The sequence below is a fragment of the Chiloscyllium plagiosum genome, unplaced genomic scaffold (assembly GCF_037043375.1).
Source record: "Chiloscyllium plagiosum isolate Xiang-an unplaced genomic scaffold, Cpla_swu_hap1 HiC_scaffold_10, whole genome shotgun sequence".
In the NCBI taxonomy this organism is placed as follows: Eukaryota; Metazoa; Chordata; class Chondrichthyes; order Orectolobiformes; family Hemiscylliidae; genus Chiloscyllium; species Chiloscyllium plagiosum.
Genome location: NW_028270148.1, coordinates 52,401,706 through 52,427,469, shown reverse-complemented (window position 1 = coordinate 52,427,469; position 25,764 = coordinate 52,401,706). Strand labels below are relative to the sequence as shown.

At 37.8% G+C, this 25,764-nt stretch overlaps 1 protein-coding gene across 9 annotated transcripts in view; it reads left to right on the top strand.

Moving 5' to 3' along the window:
• The first annotated feature begins 1,312 nt into the window (after positions 1 to 1,312).
• The window catches only part of flvcr1 (FLVCR choline and heme transporter 1), a 44,267-nt gene continuing 19,815 nt past the window's right edge, over positions 1,313 to 25,764 (top strand). For 7 of the 9 annotated variants that reach the window (XR_015758442.1, XR_015758439.1, XR_015758438.1 and 4 more), the window contains exons 1-7: positions 1,313 to 2,133; positions 12,127 to 12,271; positions 14,033 to 14,170; positions 15,153 to 15,220; positions 16,007 to 16,110; positions 19,794 to 19,904; positions 24,170 to 24,275. Coding sequence is in view for 2 of the 9 variants with exons in the window: in XM_043695857.2 (XP_043551792.1) it covers positions 1,507 to 2,133; positions 12,127 to 12,271; positions 14,033 to 14,170; positions 15,153 to 15,220; positions 16,007 to 16,110; positions 19,794 to 19,904; positions 24,170 to 24,275 (1,299 nt within the window). In the remaining 7 variants the exon portion in view is untranslated. Of the gene's footprint in view, positions 2,134 to 12,126; positions 12,272 to 14,032; positions 14,171 to 15,152; positions 15,221 to 16,006; positions 16,111 to 19,793; positions 19,905 to 22,105; positions 22,201 to 24,169; positions 24,282 to 25,764 lie in introns of those variants that run through there. The other 2 variants (XM_043695856.2, XM_043695857.2) reach the window with 2 other exon arrangements.

Genomic DNA, 25,764 nt, shown 5'->3' with positions numbered 1-25,764 from the left:
ACTTATTCAGGTCATGCTCCTTCGTAACTTTCTGTTTCCATTGATACTACTTGTGCCATCTAATGTAAAGTTTGTCATCAAACATATATCTGTGGCTCTTTATTCCTTCCATACTTGTTGCAGAATTGTATTAAACTGGTAGTAAGATGTGTAATTTTACTCAAATAAAAGCAAAAAACGGCAGATGCTGGAAATCGGAAACAAAGAAGCGTCATTCCAGACTCGAAACGTTAGTTCTATTTATCTTCATAAAAGCTGCCAGACTTGTTGAGTTTCTCTAGCATTCTCTGTTTAGGTAGTTTTATCAATTTTTTTCAGGGTAAGAGGGGAAAAAATCCATACAATTGCAAAAGCAGCACGAGAAACTTGCTATTATTGAAATGATACCACATCTGAGTATTCATTGCCTACCAGATTATCATTCTCTGTGTGCCATATTTAGCTTTAACACTTTACATTAAAATTATGTTGCAGGCCTTGTTTCACGTTTGGCTGCGGTAAAAGAACGGTAATCTTGAATTACAGTTTTGCTTATGTGATATTTCTCAGACAAACAGCGGTTGTTAATCATTTTTGCCATTGGGGGAAGTCAAAGGGGATACGAAATCACATGACCAACAGCCATTTTGTGAATATATTTGCTAAAGGGAAGGGGCTTTAGACGTCGACAGTTTAAAAAAAAACTTGTGGCAAAACACCATTAAAACATTTAAACGTGTTTATGTGGACCATGTCTTTATATTTTCATACAAACTGCTTACGGTGTGTTTAAAATCCTAAACAGAACATTTCGAAGATTTTTTTTCAAACTAACCATAGCGGAAAAATGATGTCACATCAGCAGATTTTTCAATTGGCTTACTGAAAGCCAAGACACGAGTTCCATTGCGCTTCTTATGTTTTCAGATCGGATTAAACTGAAGTTTTATTTAATTTTAATTCTCCAATTGGCAAGCGGATTTGTCCTTTGTCCGTGCTAATATTTTGACATTCTCAAAAAAATAATTTTTCTCTAGCGAAGATTGCGCATTTTCCACATCGGTGCGATGCTCGGCAGCCAATTGGTCGATTGAGGTGCCAATCGTTTTATAGTCCCGCCTTACCACTGTATTCGATTGGTCGGTACTACCCTCCGATGCTGAAAACCGGTTGGTGGATTAAGCCTCGCACCGCCTGTTACGGTAGACAACTGGACAGAGCCCGCGTCAATCATACACTCCCCCATGATCCTAGTCCTTATTGGACCAAAGGTGCATCAATTGTCGCCCCACCTTTCAGGAATGCGCGAGGCGACTTCATAAACCGCTGCATCCCAGAGCCGCTCTCAGTCGCTTAGGAAACATCTTCAATCAGGAATTGTGCGTGTTCCTAATTGCGAATTTCAAAGCTTATTTTTTTCGAAAAATCTAAAGTGTAACATATAAAAATATATATTTTAGTTTATAAGCAAGTTGAACAAGCCATATATTTTGTGTATCAAGAAAATAAATAAAACAAAAGCTAACAATGGTGGATGCCGATGGAACTGGGTGCCCTGTCACAAAGGCAATACCTACCGCCTGCGGTAAAGAAGTGGTTATAAACGGTATTACTGGCCATATAGACGGTGTTATACAGGACGGAAAATGTGTGAAAACTGCTAGGTCCCCTGAGGAGAGGGAGGCGATGCTGACCGGCGATGTGAAGCCGATCCAGACGCGCCTTTACTGGAACCGTTTCGTCATTCTGGTCGTGTTCAGCCTGTACTCCATGGTGAACGCCTTCCAGTGGATCCAGTACAGCATTATCGCCAACATCTTCTGCCATTTTTACCAAGTCTCCTACGAGCAGATCGACTGGCTCTCGGTGGTCTACATGCTCGTCTACGTCCCCCTCATCTTCCCCGCCGCCTGGCTGCTCGACAAGAAGGGCTTGCGGACTGTGGCGCTGCTGGGCTCCGGCCTCAACTGTATCGGAGCCTGGATTAAAATCGCCAGCGTGAGGCAGGACCTGTTCGGAGTGACCATGTTCGCCCAGACGGTCTGCTCCATCGCTCAGATTTTCATCCTTGGCCTGCCCTCTCGAGTAGCATCAGTGTGGTTCGGGCCCAAGGAGGTATCCACAGCGTGTGCCACCGCCGTCCTGGGCAATCAGGTAAGGAGCATCGGGGTGGGGTGGGGTGGGGTGGGGGCTGGGTCTGAATTTGGGGAGGGGGTGTTCGGGTTTGGGGTGCTCCAGGGGCCGCAGAGGGGCGTGAGCGGCTGGGACGGGCGGGCCGGAGGCGCTCCGTCTCCTTCGTCCTTTCCCGCCGCTGCAGAGGTGTGCCCCGCCCGTTGGCGGGTTCGCCGCCACTTGGCACGTTTCCGCTGCCTTTCCGTTCTCCATCCCGTTCTCCGTCCCTCTACCCACCCCCCCGGGGGGGGTTACCGAGTGCTCCGGAAAACGCGCTTCCCCAAGGACTGCAGCCGGCTCGGTTATTGTTGCCGTTTCCTCTCCCCGTGACCCGATCGCGGTTGAACACCGACCACCTCGAATCCTCCCGCCCCCCCTTGCCCCACCAAACCGTCAAAAGTACGTAGTTCTGGAGCTCCAGTTAAAACACCGCCCGAACCCCGTGAAGGAAATTGGCGGCCTTGAGTTTTTTTTGTATTCGCATATATTCGAATTTGCCTTTACCTTGGATTCAGTTGCGTTCCCTTTTCGGCCACGGTGCCAGCTCATCCGACAGCTCTAGTTCTAGATAACTTACAAATAAAGCATTTTTTCTGCATTTAAAGAAAAGCATATTTACTCCCCTTCGAGCTGGGGCACGTAGCTCAGTCAAACGCATGCACTTCATCAATGTGGATTTCATCACGTAGTGATTCAAGCAGGAAACCTTCAAAAATGGCAGTTACAGTTAAGGGAACTTGGCAGAAGAAAATGGTGTCCTGTCTTGCAATACACTTTTTATAAGTTTGTAACTGGTGTCTCATTCCATCGTTCGTTCACTTGACTAAGAAATCACTGAAGACATGGGAAATGTTGCGCAAGACAGCCCCTTTTTTCCCCCTTGAAAAGTATCATTATGGTGAACTGCAGCCTAACCTTTTGGCATCAGGCAGTCTGAAATTGGCAGCTCTTGTGGCACAAGTTGTGTACCCTTTCTTTGAGGAAGTGCGGTTCCTGAAACGCTGGTTTTAATTTATTGGAGCCAGTTTGTTCAGTGAAAATTCTTTCCTCTGTTTCAATGGTTGATGATCTGAGTCTGTGTAATAACCCTTGACTTGATCTTTTTGATTTTTCTTTGATTTTTCCAGATCTCATCCTCTTATCTACACTTTGAAATTATGGCATGGTTGGTGGATGTTATTTTTGAGTGGTTGGTGAATACAGTATATTGGCAGAAGCCCTCCCCATGCCATTGGGCAGTGGCAGCTTTGTCATCCTGCAATGCCCTCTTTAGTGTTCTTAGCAAAGGAGACCATTTCAGTTCAGGCCTTTTATTTCCTGACTTCCATCCCCCACCCCCCTTTTTACCCCCAATATTACTTCTGAAAACTGGGGGCTTAATCCGTCACTAAGTATTTGGTGTCTGCTATTCGTTTGAGATGCCATTTTTGTTACTATTTGTGTATGCTTTAACATGTCTTCTATTTTCTCTTAAAAATTTTGAACAATAAAAACTTTCTGTGAAAGGACAATTCCAGAACATTTCTGTGCAATTTTGCTGAACATAAATACCTTTTAAAAACAAAACCTCAAGGAAAGGCAACAAGGATTTCCATCATTTTTCCAGCTGATACAGATGTTGATCAGTCCTCTCGGATTTAAGGAGAAAATGGATTCAGACGATTTGAGTTTTCTGATTGCTTCAGACATAACAGACAGGACTAACAAGTATGCCATTCTGTTTTTAATATTACAGTAACAGAAAAAGGTGAGGCAAACTGTATGAAACTTGTGAGCAGACTTTGTGCTGAAGAAACAAAATGTTTAGCCAGCTAGACAAACTGAGTGAGGCACTAGGCATGCATCTTTTTAATGTTCATGAATTAGAACATGCATGAGAATTCTCAAATGCAGTATCATCACAACATACTGAGTATAGACTGAACATTTGGAACTTCTGACTTGCAAACTTCAGACATTGAACAAACATGCCATTATAACATCCATAAACAGAAAGTCTTATGACAGTATATATAGAGTTTCCAGGAACAAAATAGCAGCGTCTTCAAATGATCCCAATTGTAATACGCAAAGGATCCTTTCCTTTCAAAGGTAAAATCAGATCATTGCGCATTAACCAAAATGGATTTGCAGTTTCCTGTCGTTGTAAATCATGGGACTGTCCTGTAAGGAAGACGGAATCCAAGAATTCAGAAGATGTACTAAACAACACAGCTAGAGGGCGATAATCACTCCACCCAGACCCTAATGCAACACAAATGATGAATGTGATGCTGTAATCTATCCAGATCATTGATGATTGAAATGAACATGCTGTTTATAACTGTGCAAGAAATGATAGACACCGGGGTAAGTGCAAGCTTATTCAACCAGCGTGCCTATAACAAACGAGCATTAGAATCTGATGGTGTCCAGCTTCAAAAGAATGATACATCTCAAGTGGAGCCACAGTTTTTGAAACTTGACCTCCTCGCAATACTTTAAAATTAGCTCCCAAACACAGGTAGATGGTCTTTTTTGCAAAGGTTATGAACAACGCAATAATGGAATTCCTTCAGCAACATTTCAAATGCTATTCTTCATACATAATTGGCATACCTGGATATCAGTGCTTCATGCAACCCAAGTGAGGTAAGAAGCTAACTGGAAATAGTTGAATGATTGTGCCAGATTTACACCTGATTTTGCCACAATCACCCAGCCCATTACAGGACTTAACAAGAAAAGGTGTTAGTTCAGTCTGGGAGCTGAAATTTTTTCAGATACTACAGAACCAAATAGTTAGATTACAGTAATAGCATATCTACTGTTGACTGCATGTTATGATAGAGGCAAATCTAATCAGACGAGAAGCTGTTCATTTTCGTCCAAAGATTTCTGTAGGTTACAGCTGATGTGGATTATTCGGTCTTTGCTAATCTTTTGAACAGCATTTATTTAAAAATAGAATATGAAGCAGTGATCAGCACATGGGAGTTCAACACTTTTTTTTTATGTAGCATTCAGGAACTTAACTGAATCCTGATACCCATCACTAGGTTTCAACATGTAGATGTTCAATATGGATGAGGTGCACTGATCAGAAGAGGATCTATTCAGTTGTTTCAGTATGTGCTCTCTGAATTTAATTGTTGTGCACCTCACTGCCTGTGCATTCATCATAGGTCTACTTAGGTATTTGTCCATTCCTGTTTCAGTATTATACATTTCAGTCATTCTTTCCTACTAGGTAATCATTTATGTTTTTGGTGTTATAATTACCTTCAGTTAGCTACAATAGATTGTCTCTTCATTTTTGCATGAGTGTTTTGCGCAAGTGAGGTGAGATTGGATTGTCATATATAATGAAGTATCGGAAGTTTCAGAAGTGACCTTTAGGTATTTGCAGAAACTTGAAGACATCCTCCTTCTACATCTATATCAAAATTCAATATCTTCAGCAAAAGCTAATTTTAGTTTGAAATATGCTGTAGTTTGAGAGAGCAGGATCCTGGAATAAGGATTCAATTCTAGAATTGGGTGTGCATTTGTCACTATTCAAACTGCAGTCCAGTTGATTTAACAAATGTTTGTTAGTGTTATTTTTGTTTGGGTTACTGATATCAGTTGAGAATATTTTAAGATTTGATTAATTGAGGTAGTATAATGATAGCATGTACTTAGCACCTCCACCATGTCCAGTTCTGCAAAGGTGAGTGTATCTCCACTTCCACTTTTGTCACATCTCAATCTTGATACGTTAGAAATTAAGCCCCACTGTTTGAGGAGTCTTCATAAAAGATTGTCAACCTGTATCTAAAGCAACAATAAATGGGGAAACTTTGCATACTTTAAAAAGAATGCACAAATTACTGATTATTACAAGTAAATAAACTCTAACTACAAATAAAATGATCCATTGGCATAAATTCCACTTGTTAAAACTCTAACCCGTTTATAAACCTCTCCCTTATGCATGCATGCGCATACACCCATAGAGATGGAAAAAAATTCTTGGGTTTTGTGGGCATAATCTGGGAAAGCAGTTCATTGTCCTCTAAACAGGACCTGCTGAGATAATTCTTGTGCTGATCAAATTGCTGCGTCATACTGCACTGCTTGCAGGAGATACAGGTGGCTGGTTCACACCTATAAAAAAAGCTCTCTGACTTAATTGAAAATCAAAGCTAAGAGCAACTGCAGAAGAAATAATAAACTGGCTTTCTTAAAGTGGCATTAACTGCAGAGAGCTCCTGATCTTGTAGCTTCTCTCTGTTTTGCTCAAGGCACCAAACTGTTCAGCTATTTAAAATGAATTGTAGTTAGCAGGCAGAAGATCTTCATGGATAACTGGTTACTAGTCCACAGACTAATCAGTTGTTCATTGCTAATTGAATCTCAGTATTCACAAGCTTTTGCACCAGCTTACCTGCAAGCTACACTTATGACACTGCTGGTTTCAGTAATAGTTGGTTATTGCTTTCAAAACTGCAGTAATTTGTAATCCTTGATTTTTTAAAACAGTTCTCATTTCAATCCAAAATAGAAATACAGAAAAATATGAAGACATGATCTTTTCCATGCTCAACTGTTTAACTGGCTTGATGGGACTCACTGAGACTGAGCATGCTGTGATGTTGGTTTTAGTTGGAAAGGGAAAATGGACAGCCTTGAGTAGAGATTTGATTTTGAGAATATTAACATTGTTTTGATTACTGAGCCGGTAATCCAAAGCTCATTCAAATTCAAAGATGGTAGCTTGAGTCGGTGTTAAATTCAGTTTCTTACATAGATCTGCAATAAGTTAGTAGTGTCAACACTGGTAGTGTGAAATTCCTGAATATACTTGAAGGATAACTGTCCTATTCTGCTTTGTGTGGCTCAACCAGTCCTGTGTTAACTCTGTTTTGAGACGACCTAGTGAGACACTCAACTATCCCAATTGCTGTAATAAAATTAAGAGTGTGTGGACCATCTGGCATCAACTCCTAGGCATCTGATTCACGCACCACATAGCATGCCTAGTCAACTCCTAAAAACACTCTTGGTTTGGTGCTTGGCCAGAATTGGGAGAATTATTCATAGACATGCCATGCAAAAATTTGGCAGTTCTCATAGAATAACATATTTTGACTAGTCCCCAGATTTTTATCTTCTCTGGGAATGTCCTTTCCCTCTAGCGGAAGCTGAACAGTGCCGTAGTGAAGAAGGAGTGAACTTGGGTGTTCTCTGCATGATTTCAAAATCTATGAAGCCCCTCAAAATCAGCTCAAATCTGGGCAAGGAAACACAATAAGAACTGTGGATGCTGGAAATCTGAAACAAAAACAAACCACTGGAGATCTGGCCTTTTCTGTAGAGAGAAAAACTGAGTTAGCGTTTCAAGTTCAGTGACCTTTCAGTACTGGATGGGTTCTGAAAAGGGTTACTGGACTCCACATTAACTTTGGCAACATCTGTAGAGAGAAAAGCGAGAGTTGCTGAGTTTCTCCAATGCTTTGTTTTTGTTCAGTGCCACCTCATGTTATTGCCTACAATGCTCTTAGCTAAGTACTACTTCCAAATTGTATTCAAAATTGAGAAGCACTGTGGTATCAAAAGCTGAAAAGTTACTGAGTTTAGGGTTGTTAATGTCCAAGATCAAGAATAGCTTAGCAGCAACACTCTTGACTCGAGCTCTGAATGTCATAGCTGGAGTTGGTTAGTATACTTGATCACCTCCTCACGTTTATACCTATTGCAAATGCATTAGCCAAGAGAGACCACTGCAGTGTCCTTTTGGAAACTATGCTGCATCTGCAGAATGAGACGTCTTTTGTGTTGTTTTGTCCCACTGCTGTAAAGTGGGGGAAAGTACAGAATGCAGCTGCTTGAAGCTGGACATCCCTGAGATTGAGGACAATCGGCAGAAAAACTCTTTCACAATTTATAATTGCAGCCAAATATATCTCCTAGTCTTCCATCGCCGTCAAGTCAGGAGGCCAAATGTGGTTTGTGAGGATCTGAGAAGATCGTGACATGAGTGGAACCAGGCACACTGCATATTTTATTATTGAAGTGCGTTTCTGAAGTACAAGATTGCATACTAAAGAGTGACCCCTAGTCTAGGTTCTGCTTAAAGAGAAGCAATCCTCTGTGAACTTTTGAACTGCTTCCAGTGCTTTTACATCAGTACCCCAGATGTGGTCTAGCCACTGCCTTGTATAACTTGAGGTACAACCTCCTACTTTTGGATTCAATTCTCACAATTTGAACATTCTATTTTCGTTCCTAATGACTTGCTGTACCTGCATAATACATTTCTGCAAATCTTGTGCTACAAATCCAGATCCCTCTATTTTGGAGCTCTGCAATCTCTTGCGGTTGAGATAATATGTTACTTTTTTATTCTTCCTGTCAAAATGAACACTTTCAGATTTTCCTGTGTTATAACTCAAAGTTACCAGATCTCTACTTTGTTGTCATCTTTTCCCCAACATATTTTCTGACCTATCTTTGTCGTCCAGCAAATTTAGCTGACATGTGGCATGGTGGCTGAGTGGTTAGCACTGCTGCCTCACAGTGCCAGCAACCCGGGTTCAATTTCCACCTCAGCAACTGTCTGTGTGGAGCTTGCACATTCTCCCCATGTCTGCATGGGTTTCGTCCGTGTGCTCCGGTTTCCCCTCTCAGTCCAAAGATGTGCAGGTTAGGTGAATTGGCCATGCTAAATTGCCCGTAGGGGAATGGGTCAGGGTGGGTTGCTCTTCGGAGGGTCGATGAGGACTTGTTGGATCTAATCATACCTTTTGGTTCCGTCATCCGACTTGTATAAAATTCTGAAGACTGTGACCCTGATCATTGAAACACATCACTTATAATGTTTTGTCAACCAGAAAATGACCAATGTATGCCTATGCTCATCCTTCTTGGACAGCAAATTATCTGTTCATACCACTACATTACTCTGTACACTATAAACATGTTTTCTGCAAACATGTTTTCTGCAAGTACCTTAGTGTATCTCTTCAAATATCTCCTGGAAATCCTAAGCCAGTTCATTTACTCAACGTCATTCAGGTCAGATATCCTTTTAACTGCACATCCATAAACTCAAATTATCTAAGTTTATTAGTGCACCCTCATATCAATTTGTATGGGGAATCTGCAATCTAAACACATTCAAATCACATCTAGTGGCTCTGGCCTGTTGTTGCTGGCAGTTGTGCTTCAATTAGAATGTATATGTGTATATCTATAGATTATTATACCTGTGTATGTATAAATTAATAGTTTCTCATTATAAATGGCCTGTACTTCATTCTAGAGGTTTTTTAAACCCATTTACAATCGTGCAAACTGGTCAATGCACTTTTCTAAAAGAAAAAGTCCAACTTTGTTTACTCTGTTTTGGGATTGACATGCAAGGGATCAAAACACAGTTATTAGAATTTGTAACACTGGGAAACAATGAATGTAGCCAATTAAAATATATTTTTGTTTATAAAATGAGGCTTCAATTAAACCTTAAAGAACAAATAATCAAGTTAAATTCACTCAATGGACATTGCCTCCCCAAATGTTCCAGAAGTTTTTTTTTCCCCCAGCAAAGTAAAATAATAACTCCCTTTCCTCGTACCCGAACTGAGGAGAATAAAAGAAAGATCAACTTGCTCGGGTGAAGATAAAATGAACATAGATGTGAAAAGAGGCTGATAGTACATATTAGAAAATAAATTGCAACCTAGGAGCAATGTGCCGATATCGCTGCCAGATGTGCATTTCCCCTTCTCCCAAAAATGAATAATGAGCCTATGGGCTTTGTTGATCTGTAGTTGAGAGAGGTGATCTCACTGTTAATGACAGACAAAAATGTGACATGCATATCCTCTAATCATTGGAATTTTGGCAATCTAGATCTTTCCTTCCTTAGGATATTGGAAGATTACTTTTAATGTTAATATGGTCCAGTACCCAGCCACTGTCACAATCTACTCAGCTGTGGGAACTTTGTGCCCAGGCTCAAATGCCTTTGTAGACTTGCCCACTGCTGCTCTAATCACTGACTCTTTCAGTTGAGTGTTTTAGCAGCAGAAATCTCAATAGACTTTTGCTTCCAGAAGTTTTCCTAATCTAATTTTTCCCTGCTTTTTAGGGCATTTGAAGGTATATGGCCTCTATTTTGAATTCTTCTCTCTATATAAAGTACTTCAACAAAGGGACTTCATAATTTTCTGTCCTCCTTCTTGAGGGCAGTTAGAGGTTGCCATTAAATACTAACCTCTGAGAAACATTATATCCCACAAAGCACATATGCAGCTAGGTGCTTGTAGGCTAGTTCTGAAGTTGTTTAACAGTAACTGAGTTAATCCACAAGTACCAATTGTCCTCTGGTATCCTACTGAAGCAGCTACCATTCAGTAGGCCTTTAAGGTAATTGGCAATGGGTAGCTCAACTGAGAACAATTTGATAAAGGGATCAGTGCTGATATCCTTGCAGTTTTCATCAGTTGTTCAGGAATATGGTTACTGTACTTTGATCTGGAGAACCACAATATCTTTGTCTTGGGCACATATGGTAATGAAAGGAGATTAAGTGCCTCAATCAGTGCTCAATTATTTTATACATTTGCGCATTATCTTCCAATTTTTATTTCCAAATTTGTCTGTACCACAGTTTCCTTTTGTGTCTTGCTCATGTGGTAGCCTTTTGAAATATTTCACTGTGGAGTAGTGGCACTTGTAGTGTTATCCATTATTTCAATTTTTAATTGTAATAGTAATGCAAAAGGTTGCTAATAATTTAAGCTACTTGGAGAACGTGGGAGATTCACTTTTGGTTGGGGTAAAGACCACTAAGGAAATGACCGAATATGGAATAATACTGAATATTAGCTCTGGCCTCACTGATTAGACATGTTTTGAAAGGATGCTTGGGGGCAGGTGGAATACCAATAAATCAAAGGCCACAGGTTTAGCAAAGCTATACTTCAAATAGACCTTGGGCTGTGTTATTGTTTATGTGCATTTATAATTGGTGTCCTGTCAGTCATTGATTTTGTTTTCACGTGAAGCTTAGTAATTCAAAGCCAGGCTATGATAAATCTCCTGATGCTGCAATATCTCCCACCATCCCAATGGAATGTATTTGTTGGAGTGCAAGGTACATTCTATAGATGGAAATATATTCCGCCTTGAGAGCTTACAGCTTAATGGTCTTAACATAAAATTCACCAGCTTCAAAATCTCCCCACCCCTAACCTCATACCATGTCCAGCCTTCCCTCTCTTCCCCACCTCCTTGACTGGACCTAACCTGTCCATCTTCCTCATCTATCCGCTCCACCCTTCCCACTGACCAATCACAATAATCCCCTACCTGCATCCACCAATTACTGCCCCACACCCTCCCTCTATTTATTTCTCAGCGCCCCACCCCACATCCTGATAAAAAGTACCAACCCGAAACGTCTATGTTCCTGCTCCAATGCTGCCTGACCTGCTGTGCGTTTCCAGCTCCACATTTTATCAACAAGGAAAAATAAGTGTTGTGCAGGTAGCTCCTTCGTGACCAAACTCCTCATCTTTTAAAGCTCTATAATTAATTTGCATCTAGACTATAGGTTATCTAGGTTCAAGTGCAGAGGGAGCTCCATAGCAATGTATGCACCTTAATCTTAATCTGCCAAACTCCAATTCAGAACATTCTCATTTCCTCAATCTTTGAGAGGCAAGCATTTCCAGTTAGGAAGTGAAGATTTATAGGGTAGGTGAGAATGTATGTTTTGAACCCACAATTGGATCAAATGTCATCTCATTAAATGGTGGTGCAGGCTGCAGGGACTGACTGGCATATTCCTGCTCCCAAGTCTTATGTTTGTACATAAAACAAAAGAGTTTTGAGCTTTGAAATACTACCCAGGCTGTTGAATGATTATCCCTACTTAATATAAATTGCAATTATTTCAATACAACAAATGTCATGTTTTCATATTTGAATTGTTTCTTTATTTCACAGTTGGGTGTGGCTTTTGGATTTCTTTTACCTCCAATTTTGGTGCCTAATACTAAAGACGATCTTAACCTAATGGCAAGAAATATAAGTATATTGTTCTATGGAACAGCAGCAGTAGCCACGGTGCTCTTCTTCTTGGTTGTAGCAGGTAAGTTTATTTTGTTTTAAAAAATGTGAATTCTGATTGTATTCATGGCTGGTATGTGAAAGCATGCATCCACAGGATTTTGCATACAAATAAGATGGACCAGAGGGTAGAAACACTAATTTTTTCACACTTGAAAACAAACATTAGAGTCAGCACCTAACTGCATTAGTTAATAGACTTTGCTTGGCATAACACTCTAAAATCATGCAATTCCTTAACAAACCTTAATTCAGCAAACTTGACTTGGCAACATACAAGTTAACCATGGCAATTGGTCAGTTTGGACAGCATTTGGTAAATTTTCAAAGCTGCTGTGGTTGCAATATCAGACCTGCAGAACATAACACTTTGTTTCTGCAGTGATACGAAATGTTTTACGGTCATTTTGGCTGCATCAAATTAATGAATTCATCAGTGAATTTAAGCTCTATCATACATCTTTGTGGAAACCTTGTCTAAATGGGTAAGTTAGTGCATAGCATAGCTAATTTAGTTTAGGTTGACTAGGACAGGATGTTGTAGAATAGATTGTTTAATGTAGGACATGAATTCCAAGAAATTATCCAAGTCCCAGCTGTCATGTAATAGGGGATAATTAAGGAACAAATGTCCACTTTCCAAAGCACAAGGAATTTAAAATGAAAAATTGTTGCCCAGTCAAAATTGATCTGAACTGGGCTTTATGTACCATGGCGCGCTCGCATTGTGTTTGTGCTCTTGACTCTGTACTCTCGTTTGGGAACCATGTAAATCCTAGTTCAACTGATTACCAAGTAGCTAATAAATGCATCCACTTTCCTAATTCATGCCTTTTGTTGGCTTTCTATCGTGTACATTAAACATGGATTAAAAGATTCTTTAGCTATTGAATATAGTCATCCAAGATGAAAAGAGGCCATTTGGTCCATCATGCCTATGTCAGATCTGAAGAAACTGTGCGAGTAATTTTACTTAAGTACACTTTGCTGATAGGTCTGTGTTTCACTTGTTAGTAGTCATTCAATCCCCTTTAGCCTGAATAAAAATACTTGAGAAAACATGGATATTAATCATTTTAATCAGGATTTTAATTTGAACTGGTATCATTGTTAACTTTGTGATCCTGGAATGTTAAATTGGGTTTGGGTCCTATGTTGGGCAAGTTTATTCTCTGCCCAGTAGTAGGAAAATAGCTGTACCTGATTTTGTAATGAGAAATCCAAACAATTAGTTAGAAAAAAAAAATTGGAAAGGCTCCATAGTATGCAGAAAGTAACTTAGAGAAACAGGTGTCCATACCCTAGCCTGCATACATGGTATGTTTAACTTTTCCAATGAGGCTAAATTATTTAGTAAACCTTAACTTTTAAGTCATTTCTGGTTTAGGTTATCTAGGTCTGGTCTCTACTCGAACGTCTCTTTCCCCCTTCTCCCCATGCAACGGATGGAATCTGAAGATTGGAGTAGATGTTGAAAATGTCTTGCGTTGATGGAAGTTTTTAAAGAAAATACATATCAGTGCTGTGGTGCAAGAAGCTAGAAGTTTGACATTCTAGAATTAAGATGGGGTTTTATTACCCCTAGTGACTGCCAATTTTTTAATTTAAACTTTCTTCCTGATTTTTGTCACAGTATTTACTTTTTCTCTCCATCTTCCCTTATATCTTGGATTCTTGTAATGCTGTAAACTGAAGTTGTACACAATTCTTGGTTTAGCTTTTGGTTTGGAAGGCTGAAGTTTGCCCTTCTATGCTTACACTTGATATTTTTTCTTCTAAATAGTATTCAAGGAAAAGCCTCCACTTCCTCCAAGTCAGTCACAGGCTGTGCTTTTGGACACTCCTGATGAGTATTCTTATAAACAATCAATTATAAACTTGTTCAAGAATGTTCCATTTGTGCTACTACTGCTAAGTTATGGTGAGTAATTCAATAATTCCAATTTGAATTTTAGTTTTGAGATACTTTGTATTTAATTTATTTCTTTTCACTCTCGTTCTTTGTTTAGTACTTGAGCTTTAATTTGTTGAATGTTCTTCATAGCTGTTGGACTGAGTGTTCAAAATTTTCTCTAGGTTTGCAGGTCTGGGTCTGGTGATCATATATTGACAAGAGCTTTCTATGCAAATTAAAAATTCATTGGCATAAAAACTACTGAAGTACTATGGCGCAACCATGAGCTTCTATCAAAATATTCCTGATTAACAGATTAATTTTTCTTTGACGACTTAATTCATCAGCAGTTGATTAGTTTGGACAAATATATTCCATCTCATACATAGAACAGACTTTAATTCTCAATGATTTTACCTTCATTCAACTGTTCTTGGATTTGTTTGAAATCTTTGAATCAGGGTGAACCTATTTCCCTTTAAATCAGTCCTCCACTCTGGTTTCCTGTAAATGGTTACTCTAGAGTAGAATGTCTGAGGGTGTTCTCAGTCCTCTGAAATTGTGATATCTTTTACAACATAACATTGGAAGGCTCATGCCAGTGAATCGCTTTACAGGGTCACCTCAATGGCAAGCAGAAGTTGAAGCTTAGGGTGTTTAGATTAGGTTTTGCACTGACATTGCCTTATTCACTTCAAAGACAGTTCATGGAACTTGTTGTTGGAATGGGTTAGTTAATGGCATACTGTGGAAAATTTGAAGTTATTCATAGTTTAGGACTTGTACTCTACAGTTTTGACTCTTTAATTCAACATTTATTGACTATCACTCTGCATTAGGTGGACATGATGAGCATAGGATTAATCCAAGACTTGTAGGTTTCAGCTCCAGCTTGAGAATATAAACAGGCAAGGCGGGTCTACAGTCGAATAAAGCTTGGAATAATATTGTGTGTTTTAAGAGATATATTACTGTAGCTGAGCTAATACATTTATTTTATCTCTTTTAGGTATTCTGACAGGCTCCTATTATTCTGTAGGAACGCTATTAAATCAGATGATCATTACTTACTATGAGGTAAGTTGGTAATCTTCAAACTAAGTGAAATTTCATATGAAGTTTCAATCTCCAATCACCCTAACAAAAGTTTTTCTTGTGAAATATGAGCTGTTTTCACGAGTAAAATGCATGATTACTTGACCAAATTCAATGTCTGCTTTCCTTACCGTAATATTACTTTTATCTTTATAACAGATGGTATTTGTGGGGGGTTTGAAATGATTTTAATTTAATTAGATTAGTATTTAATACTTTTTATTCTAAAAATGCATCTGTATAAAGTTATCAAGGTGATCACCAACTGAATAACATGTAAACTCAGTTGTTTCCAAACATGCATAGCTTTTTGATTTTTTTTGCCCTTGCTGACAGTGGAATCCATTGATAAAATTTTGCAAGTAGTTACTTAACTGTAACATAGTTGCCTTCTGATCTTGCATTGTTTCTGTTAATTGACTCTTTAGTAAAACAAATCAATGCTGATTTACTTCGGGTCCCCATTGATTCCTTGTGATTTGCAGTTCCACATTAATATTATTTTGCATCCGTTCACTTTATTTTAACACATGCTAATTTATATTTGTCTTGCGTATAGTATCATTTTGCTCCCATCTATATTGCATGTTTTCACAGGTGTAAGAATACTTTATGAAGGAAAGTGAAAATTGACTGATTTCATATTGGATTATTTCGGATTTTATGCCTGATAATTGCTAGCAGAGCACCGTGGGATGTTTGTTAGCATCCTGTTAGATAGGAGGAAAACATTTTGTATGTCAATTTGAATTTTGTTTTTGTTGCAAGGGTGAAGAATTAAATGCTGGCAGAATTGGACTAACTTTAGTGGTATCAGGGATGGTAGGTTCCATCATCTCTGGTTTCTGGGTGGACCGTACAAAGACATACAAGTGAGTATAACCATTTTCGGCACTTAACTGCAGTCTGTGTAAGTGTGCGAAGAATCCAAATTTGTCCTGACTTGTTGATTTTATGACTCTTACTGGTACACTTTCCATTTGCTTGCTGTAGGACAACTCAAACATTGAATATGATGATTCTAGAAATCAGACTAAATCTAATAACACCATAACCTATTCACGTAAATTTTTGATTTTTAAGTCACGCTTTTCAGGCTTGACTTGACTGACTTGTACCAATCTAGACGTAGTTTGCTTGAACATAGTGAAGGAAAAGGTGTTGTACCATTAGGTCTACGGAGAGCTCTATTCTGTAAATAGTGATGGTTAGTGCCAGCACCTAAAGTCCTTGCTAAGCCAACTATGTTGAGGCATGCTACCCAAATGTTTTCGATCTGTATCTGAAGCCTTGAATTATTAGGTTTCCTGCTGTGATTTCAATAATTATAATACATAAACATTTCATGAAAATAACATGCTGTTTAATTTCTCTTTGTTGTAATATATGTATATATTTTAGAATGTAAATCTATTTCTCTGTAATGTGTTTCTTTCTTCTTTTTCTCTTTCTCTTCTCTACACTCTTCACTATTTTAGTAGTAATAGATGAAAAAGTTTACCATCCAAACTTTATGGTTAGAAATCTATAGAGTCATAGTTCTCCAAGACATCATCTGGGTGATTTAGATATCTGCATAACAACATTCAATGTCAATTTTCTGCAGAATAGGCAACTGAACAGCTTGCTGTTTTGAACTGAATTTCAAGAACCAATTTCTCAGTTATCCAATTGTTCTACAGCATAATACCTGATATTCCGAAGGGATTGCTTAACTAGAATATATAACACAAAATGACAATAGTAAACAAAGACTCAACTGACATCCAAATGTAAAAGGTTCTAGGAATGCAAGAAAATAGCATGATATGTTTAGAATTTCACTGTTAAATCCTTGATGATGTGCTTGACTAATGACCTTTATATCTCTTGTTCAAAAGCTTAATATTGTCTTGTAGCAATCTGAATATTTGTGGCCAACTCCAAAATCCTTGTCTGCTATAATCTACAAAATAAGTAATTAGCAATTAATTGCAGTTCTAATTATTAATAGGTTATCTGAAAGTCCCTTTTCTAAAATATAAATATATTTAGCTAGCTTTGTTTATCAAGAAGTGTGGTAAGGTTCAGTTACACCTGCGAATTTGGCAAATTGCTTCAGTTGCTACGTTGATACATGCTTGTACTGTAACATCTATCTATGAAACTGCTTTCTGCAGACTAGTTCACATGAATGTTCACAGTTTTTGATGAGATCCAGGTCTATAGCATGTGTCATTCATTCTGTAGAGTCTGGTCTTTTATTGTTAGATTATGGATGATTTATCTTGTCGCCTTTGGCCATATTCTTTGAAGCCAAACAAAAATCTATGCATTAATCTAGAAACAGAATACTGTGCAAACTGGAAGTTTTAAACACACCAGAAATGCTGTTGATGGGAAATTGACTGCAGATGTTAAATCTCTTTCTCCTTCCTCTGCTGATCTATCTGATGAATTGTCCAGCATTTTCCTATTTCAAAACTGTTCTCATCTTTGACTTAAATTTCAATTGTCCCAGCATCCATAGGCTCTTTTGTGAACGTTACATGCTTTTACTACTCACTGTTGTTTGGGAAAGGTTCTCACCTTTAAAGGCTTTGCTAAATTTTAAGATGATCTATTGTTTTGGATTTCTCCCACCAGTGGAAAATGAGTTTATATAATTTCAAACACCACTGGCAAACCCCGCTCCCCCCCCCCCCCAAAAAAAACTACATAAACTCAAGGGAATATAAACATAATGGTACACGTCTTTATAATTTAAATTGTGGTGTCCTTTGGATGAATCTGCACTATAATCTCCAAGCACAATGTATATTTCCTAGTAAATAAAATCTGAAAGAACTGCAAATCAGAAATAAAAATAGAAGTTGTTGGAAAAGCTCAGCAGGTCTGGCAGCATCTGTGCAGAGAAATCAAAGTTAACATTATGGGTACAGTGACCCTGCATCAGAGCTCCAGTTCTGAGCTTTTCCAGCAACTTCTGTTTTTGTTTCTGTGCATTTCCTGGTGCCTAGTGCGTAAACTTAAATCTGGTATTGTAGATGCATTCTAAGGTGCTGTATAACTGAAGCATCACATCCACACTTTATTTCAAAGCTTAACAATTCATGAACCTTATTGATTGCTCTTATCTGTATTTACTTTTCAATAGGCCTTGCTGCATTGTAACAGCTATAATTATATTTGACCCGTCTGGTTTGGCAAATCCTCTATGCTAGTAACAGGCAACAAGTAATTAGTTGCACTTCATAATTTGTGAAAGGAAGAATGTTGGCTAGGAATCTGGATATTTCTCTCAAATTGGTGTGTAGTTGTATACATCTTTACTCCACTGGAGAGCTCTAGGGGTAAAATGTGGACCTTAAACCAGAACTTGAACAAGTTATTGCACACTTGATCACTTTAACGAAAATGAGTTAAACTTGTTTTAGTAGCCCAAACTCGGTGTTTTTATTACATCTCTAGACTTTAAATTTATTTTTCAAAATGGGGAACTTTGTAACCCTTTTTGCCTGTGCTTTGTGACAGTGGGCAGCAGTGTCTGTTCTATTGTCTGCTAACATCAGTCACTGAAGACTATTACTCACTGACGTCAATTAGTGGGCAATAGTGAAAACGTTCTGATATGAAACAACTCTTCAGCCAGTTGTGTTTAGCATTTCAGTGGAAGGTATGGAATTTTTAAAAACACTTATTGTATCAACCCTAATAGAAATCTGTCTGCTTATATGTACCTAATTTGGCATGAACCAGTGGCCCAGAATTTGCTGGGAAAATCAGTGAATTTTAAGGTGCATGCCATTATTAGTTTGAAATTGTCCTGTACTTGTGCTGAGAATCGCAGCTTGCTATAAATGTCTTCATAGAGTTTCAGGAAAGTCCTGCATTTCCACTTTAATCACCAACTAAGCTCACCACAAAGTTGGGGATGGTACTTTAAAGATGTTAGGATATTTATAACTTCTAGATTAATGATCCTGCTTTGCCACTAGATCTCTGACCCAGAAAAGGAACAATTGAAATAATGGAAACTGATTCCTGTAGGCAGTTTTTATTCACAATTTTTTTTTAGAAAACCCTCACTTTCCCCTTTCTTTCTTTCTTTCTTTTTTCTTTCTTTCTCTCTCTCTCTCTCTCTCTCATTTTTGTTCCCCCCTCTTTATTTCTCTTGCTGTGCCTAATCTACCCTACTTCCTTATGTCATTCTTGTTTCTTTTTCTGTCCTTAAATCATATTGGTTAAGTAGATAAACTGTTGGTCCCATCATTTACCAGGATTCCAGCTAAGCTGTTATCAGCTTGAACTTAAGCAATTTGCAACACAATTTTTTGAGTTGGAGGCAAGGGAGATGTATTAACTAACAGGGCACGCTCCAGCAAATTCTGAGCCAGTGTCTTATTTCAAAATCCACTAGAAGAATTCTTCTAGAACTTTGTTTTTAGCAACCCTGTATCTTCATTCGTTAAATATATGCATGTCTTTCCTAGTAGTCCAGAACTAATGTATTAATATAAATGTTGAATGGGAGTTCTACCTTTTGTAATTCTTTTCCTTGGTTTCTCACTTGCAGACAGACTACCCTTGCTGTCTACATCATCTCATTTATTGGAATGCTCGTTTTCACCTTCACATTAAATCTTGGTTACATCCAAATAGTCTTTGTCACAGCAGGAGCCTTGGGGTAAGAGACCATTTTATATTTCAACTAAATAGATAAAGGAATCCATTAATGTGTTTTGTCTGTATTTTTATGCTATTGCATTGAAAGTGTTATTAATGTTATTTATTGGAGTGATTTTTAAAAATCTATTTATAATTCAGATTAAGTTAATTCTTAAATGGTGTTAGTTTTGCAGCAGGATTAGTTTAAATTTTTAAAATGCAGTATTCAATGAGATGAAAATTTGTGAACCGTTTTTGCTAATTTTTTTTTCCTTGCCATCATTCCTCTCTGGTTAATTGCTTCTTGATAAGGCATAGTTTCAACCTGATAATCAGTATCAAGGTTTGCACATCAGGGTATTCTTCAGTGGGTATCACATTTCAGTCTTGCCTGTTCTGATATGTTACCTACACACTGGATAGCAATTAGAATTGGGAACTCAGCCTTATTTTTTGCCCCCTTCCACACCACAGTAGTAAGTTCCATCCTATTGTCTATACCTCTATTAGCTAACACTGACTGAAGATTAAAACACAGGAACTTATTGATCTGTTTAAACTAGTCACTGAGCAGACTTGCAGAGTCACCAGGGGAGTCTGATGTCTCTGTCTTGATATTAATTGATTACTGAATGGTATTTGTATTGTGAATAAGTATTATAATTAGATTACTTTTGCCATGTCATTCCTTTTAAATGTTGTGAGTTCAAGTTGATAATTTTTGAGGTCCAAATATATTTTGAGAATGGAATGATATACCTTTGAACTGTTAATTCAGAGTCTCAGCAAGTGCAGTCTTAACACTGTCAGCTGCTCTTCTTTCTCTGCATGCTCCTTACTCACTGTTATATCGTGACTAAAAGCCTTTAAAACACTTAATTGGGATATTAGAATAAAATCTTGGAATCATGATTAGAACTTTTTATAATCCTTCTTAATCAGTGTATATTTTAATAAACAAAGTTTGCTATAGGTCTGTACTAAAAATTAATTACCATTCCTATTGAGACCCTCAACAGCTTAAATTTACAGTGTACCTGACAGTCACATGGCGTCCCAATGCTTCTTATCAAATAATGTTTTGCTTTTTGTGTGAAACATGTACTTTTTTATAATAATGCATTCAAGCTGAAAATAGAAACATTTTAGGAATATTCTTAACTGCTTGTCAGTGATTTTAGTTTCAAATATACAAGTTAATCACTCCAAGCAATAAAATGCAATAAATAAGCTTGTCCATTGAACCCTCCATTGAGATGTAATGGAATCTTTTATCAAATTTATTTGTGACAATGTATCCGCTTTTTATTGTTCTTCAATACTTGTTAGGGACATAATGTTTTTTAAAATGTTTGTAGGTGGCCCAGTGGTGTACTAACATGTTGCGCCACAGAGTAATGGACATGGGTTCACCGCGCGATTCCTTGTATGGTGAGTTCTTGATCTCAACCAGTTAGTCTAGGGGAGATGCTTCCCCAGAGCAAGGGAGGGAAGCCAATTGCACACCTCCAAAGAGCTGGTTCAAGAGCACTATTAACAAAAGCTTAGGAAGAGGTGGTCACCCACCTTTAGTTAGGAAAACCTATGCCATACAGGTTGAAAGATAATTCTCAAAGCTGAGTGGAATAATTCCTATCCTAGCTTTGAACTGTTGAGAAGGTTCGACCTTCTCATTCAGAGGTGAGCACACTGAATATACAGCATTGTGTCCACAGCGCACATATATTGAAAGCTGCGTGCACTGGAGCAGTTGAACTCTTCCAGACAGCTGTAAGGGTATTTGCTCATGCTCCAGGACACTGTAATAAACTAATTTGTTTAAAGTGGTTGATGTTTTATTAACATGTTTAAAAATTTGTTCTTTTCCACTTCAGATGTAAAATACAAGTTATTGTTGCAGACAGTGTTTTTGCCAGTCTCTGTTCACTTATGAAATGAATAAATTGCTCATTTAATTATCTCTATTCCCTCTGCTGTGGCTAGCCAGGGTTATTTTATTTATCTTTTTTGATTGCTAAGTAACTAAACTTACTAACTTTACTGACTATTCAGTGAAATGTAGATTGAATAGATTTGTTTTGCACTCACTTTAGTGTGATCTTTGTTTAATGTGACATGTCTAAAATACCATATGATGTTCAATTAGTTAATTGCACTGTTGAATTATGAACTGACTATCAGTTTTCCAACCTTTTCCTTCATGTGGTGCCCAATTTATAGTGGTGAACAACAGCTGAATAAGCACACAGTTTGGTCGTCTCGGTGACTATAAACCCGCAAGTGAAAAAGATGATTCACTGGAAGCTCTCACTTCAGTACGTGCCCAAAAATCGAAGGGGGTCAGATCACTTTTTTTTTAAAGCCACTTTGTTTATTAGTTCAACTGTCCTGAACCACCTTGTGACCCCTGTGTTACAGTTCTGACAGAATCTGTAGTGCATAGCATGATTCATGTGTGCAATAACTAGCACATTTACAGTTTAAGAAAATAATCAGTACTTTTCCTAGTAGACGTTGGGGACTCTTGTAAGGTATACAGTAAAATTCTTGGCATTGAGAACTTCAGATTGTGCTTAATATGCCATTGCTGTACCCACAAGAAGTTGGAATTGTATATGCATAGATTCAGTAGTATCAACACCATAGTAAATCAAATAGTATAGGTTTTAGAATTTAAAAGTTTCATTTCGTCAGAGTCGAATCTGTTACTCTTTTTTAATTTAGCATGCCCCTCCCCAAGTAACTAAATTGGCTTTGTAGCAGTGTGGTTTGCTGCAGATACTATGTGCTTTTTTAACACTCTGCAGAGCAGCGTTGATGTTTCTATAGTTTGTAATTTTAAGAGATGTATACCTATGTAGCTAACTTATGTTGCATCTTTATTCATCCAGATATTAATCCTAATGACATTAATGTTTAAAACAGGTGTAGGATAGCCAGGGTAAATTGATCTGATCCAAATTTCAAACATGAGAAAATAACTCCTCCACTGATGCCATTAACTAAGGATATAACTGAGGAAATGTTGATTGACAATTGATACATTAATAAGGTTGAAAGGCACACATCTACACCCATGTCATTTCCAGTGCCATTCTTCAATCCTCATCCTTAAGTCCTCATCCTTACCTAGCTAGGTTTGTGATTAAATTCAAGTTAAGCGCCTTTGTTTATAGCTTTGTCCTAAATATAAAGGTGTTTTGACTGTACCATTTCAGTTACTAATGCCTACCCATCATTGACTTAATTTGGAAACAATTTCAGAAACTTTGGAAACATTTGTTGGGGGCTGGGAGGGAGAATGATTAGTGCATCTGATTACTTAATGCATTTTTACTCATTAACTACCAATTAAATTTGGCTGCATGTTGTACTTCAGTTCTGTGGATGTTTAAGTATAGTGTTCGAAGATCAGTTTTCAATTTTAAAATTTGCTGAAGGGAAAAAATGAGATTTCTTGTCATTTGATAGTATTGAACTTGGGTATATCTGAGCAAATGCACATTTGTAGAAGTGTTTCATCCAATACTTAGTTGAGTTGCATGATAAATCTTCAGTCATATTTTTTGACAATATCTGAAATTACTTTTTATATTTCTTAAATAATGCATGAAAAAAGTTCAGTACAAACAATCTAGAAGAATATTCACAATTTAATGCAGACAACAAAAGTTTAACTATAGTAAATATTTACCACATAAACACAAAGCAAGACATGTAGTTTGAATTTGCAATAAAAGTAATTTGTTTCTAGTTTGATGAATGCAAACGTTCCCATTTTAAAGAATAGTTTTCTAAATGCATTAGTTTAAAGTCTTTAGTCCATACGTTATTGTGAGCTTGAGTTTCTAGATGAATGTAGATAACAATTACACTTACAGTTCTAACAGCTAAAGTGATCTGGCAATCTATGTATAGTACAGATGCAACACTTGGGGGTTTTGAATAACCTGGGAAAGTAACTTAGTATTTCAATGTCAGATCTAGCATTTTAATTCTTAAAATTTATTTCATTGTTAAAAACTTGCACTTGCTAAGTATTGAAGTCAAAATAAATATTTTCACTGCGATTAGATTATTGTAAGTATCTGAATCTTGTTAAAATGTTTGGTAATATTTATGTACTTGAATAAAATAATTTGTATTTACTCAACATTTCACAGCTGAAATTAGAACTGGACTGTTTGAAAGTTCAGTCACCAAAGGATTCAAAAATGCTGTTTACACTTGGTTGTTTGCTGTGTTTTCTATGCAAAGTGACTAAATACGTTTTTATATTTTCAGTTTTTTCATGACTGGTTATCTTCCATTGGGATTTGAGTTTGGTGTTGAAATAACTTACCCAGAGCCTGAGGGGACATCATCTGGACTTCTCAATGCATCTGCACAGGTAAGTTATGATTTGTAGGTGGAGGATTGTTAAATTATTAATATTTGTCAAGCTAGATAGATATGTTTTGTCATTTGATAAAGAAGCTGATGAATGATATAATCGTCCATGCTCTCTCGTCATTCGTTTATTTAAATACTGGGTGTTGTGATCTGACTAATACTTACATTTCTTTCATCAAGTAAAGTATATTTGACCTAAATTTTAAATGTGAAAATTTAAGTATATTTTTCTCTGTCTTGATCATAAAATCAGAAGATATAAGAGCATAATTAGGTTATTTGGCTCAGAGTCTGCTTCATCATTCAATCATGGCAGATATGTTTCTCAACCCTGTTCTCCTGCCGCCTTCCATAAATTTTGATCCCTTAGTTAAGAAGTATCCATCTATCTCTGTCTTAAATGCACTCAATGACTTAACCTCTACTGCCATCTGCGGGAATGAGTTTCACAGATTAACTACCCGTGGGCTGAAAGAATTTTTCTCATCTCAGTTCTAAAGGATTGTCTCTTCACTCTGACGTTGTACCTTCTGGTTCTAGTCTCTCCTGCATCTTCTCCACGTCCGCTGTATCCAGGCCTGTTCAATGCCAGCACGTCCTTCCTTAGATGTGGGACCCAAAACTGCTTAAATATTCCAAATGTGGTCTGACCGGAGCCTTCTACAGTCTCAGCAATACATTCTGCTTTTGTATTCTAGTGCTCTTGAAATGAATGTTTAACATTGCATTTGCCTTCCTAACTGGTAACTGAACCTGCATGTTAACCTTAAGAGAGTCTTAAGGGCTCCCTAGTCCCTTTGTACTTCAGATTTCAGAAGTCTTTCCCCATTTAGAAAATATTCTTCCATCAAAGTGCATAATCTCACACTTTCTCCCATTGTATTCCCATCTGCCCCTTCTTTGCCATTCTCCTAATCTGTTCAAGTCCTTCTGCAGTCTCCCTGCTTTCTCAACACTACCTGTCCCTCCACCTATCTTTGTGTCATCTGCAGACCTAGCAACAACACCCTCAGTTCCTTCATCCAGATCCCAATACTAACCTCTGTAGAACTTCACTAGTCACTGGCTGCAATCCTGAAAAACGCCCTTTTATCCCTGCGCTCTGCCTTCTGTCAGTCAGCTAATCCTCTATCCACGCCAATACCGTGCCCCTAATACCAAGTGTTCTTACTGAGTAGCCTCCTGTGCGGCACCTTGACAAAGCCCTTAGGAATTCCAGATAGATCATGTCCACTGGCTCTCCTCTAATTTGCTCATCACCTCCTCAAAGAATTCTAATGGAATTGTCAGTCATAACTTCCCCCTGACAAAGCTGAATTGACTCAACCCGATTTTACCAGTTATTTCCAATACTCCAAAATCTCATTCTTAATAATGGACTCTAAAATCTTACTGACCAAGGTCAGGCTAAATAGCCTATAATTTCTGTCAGGGTCCTGCTGCATTTGTTAAACAGGGATGTTTCATTAGCCATTTTTCAGTCCTGT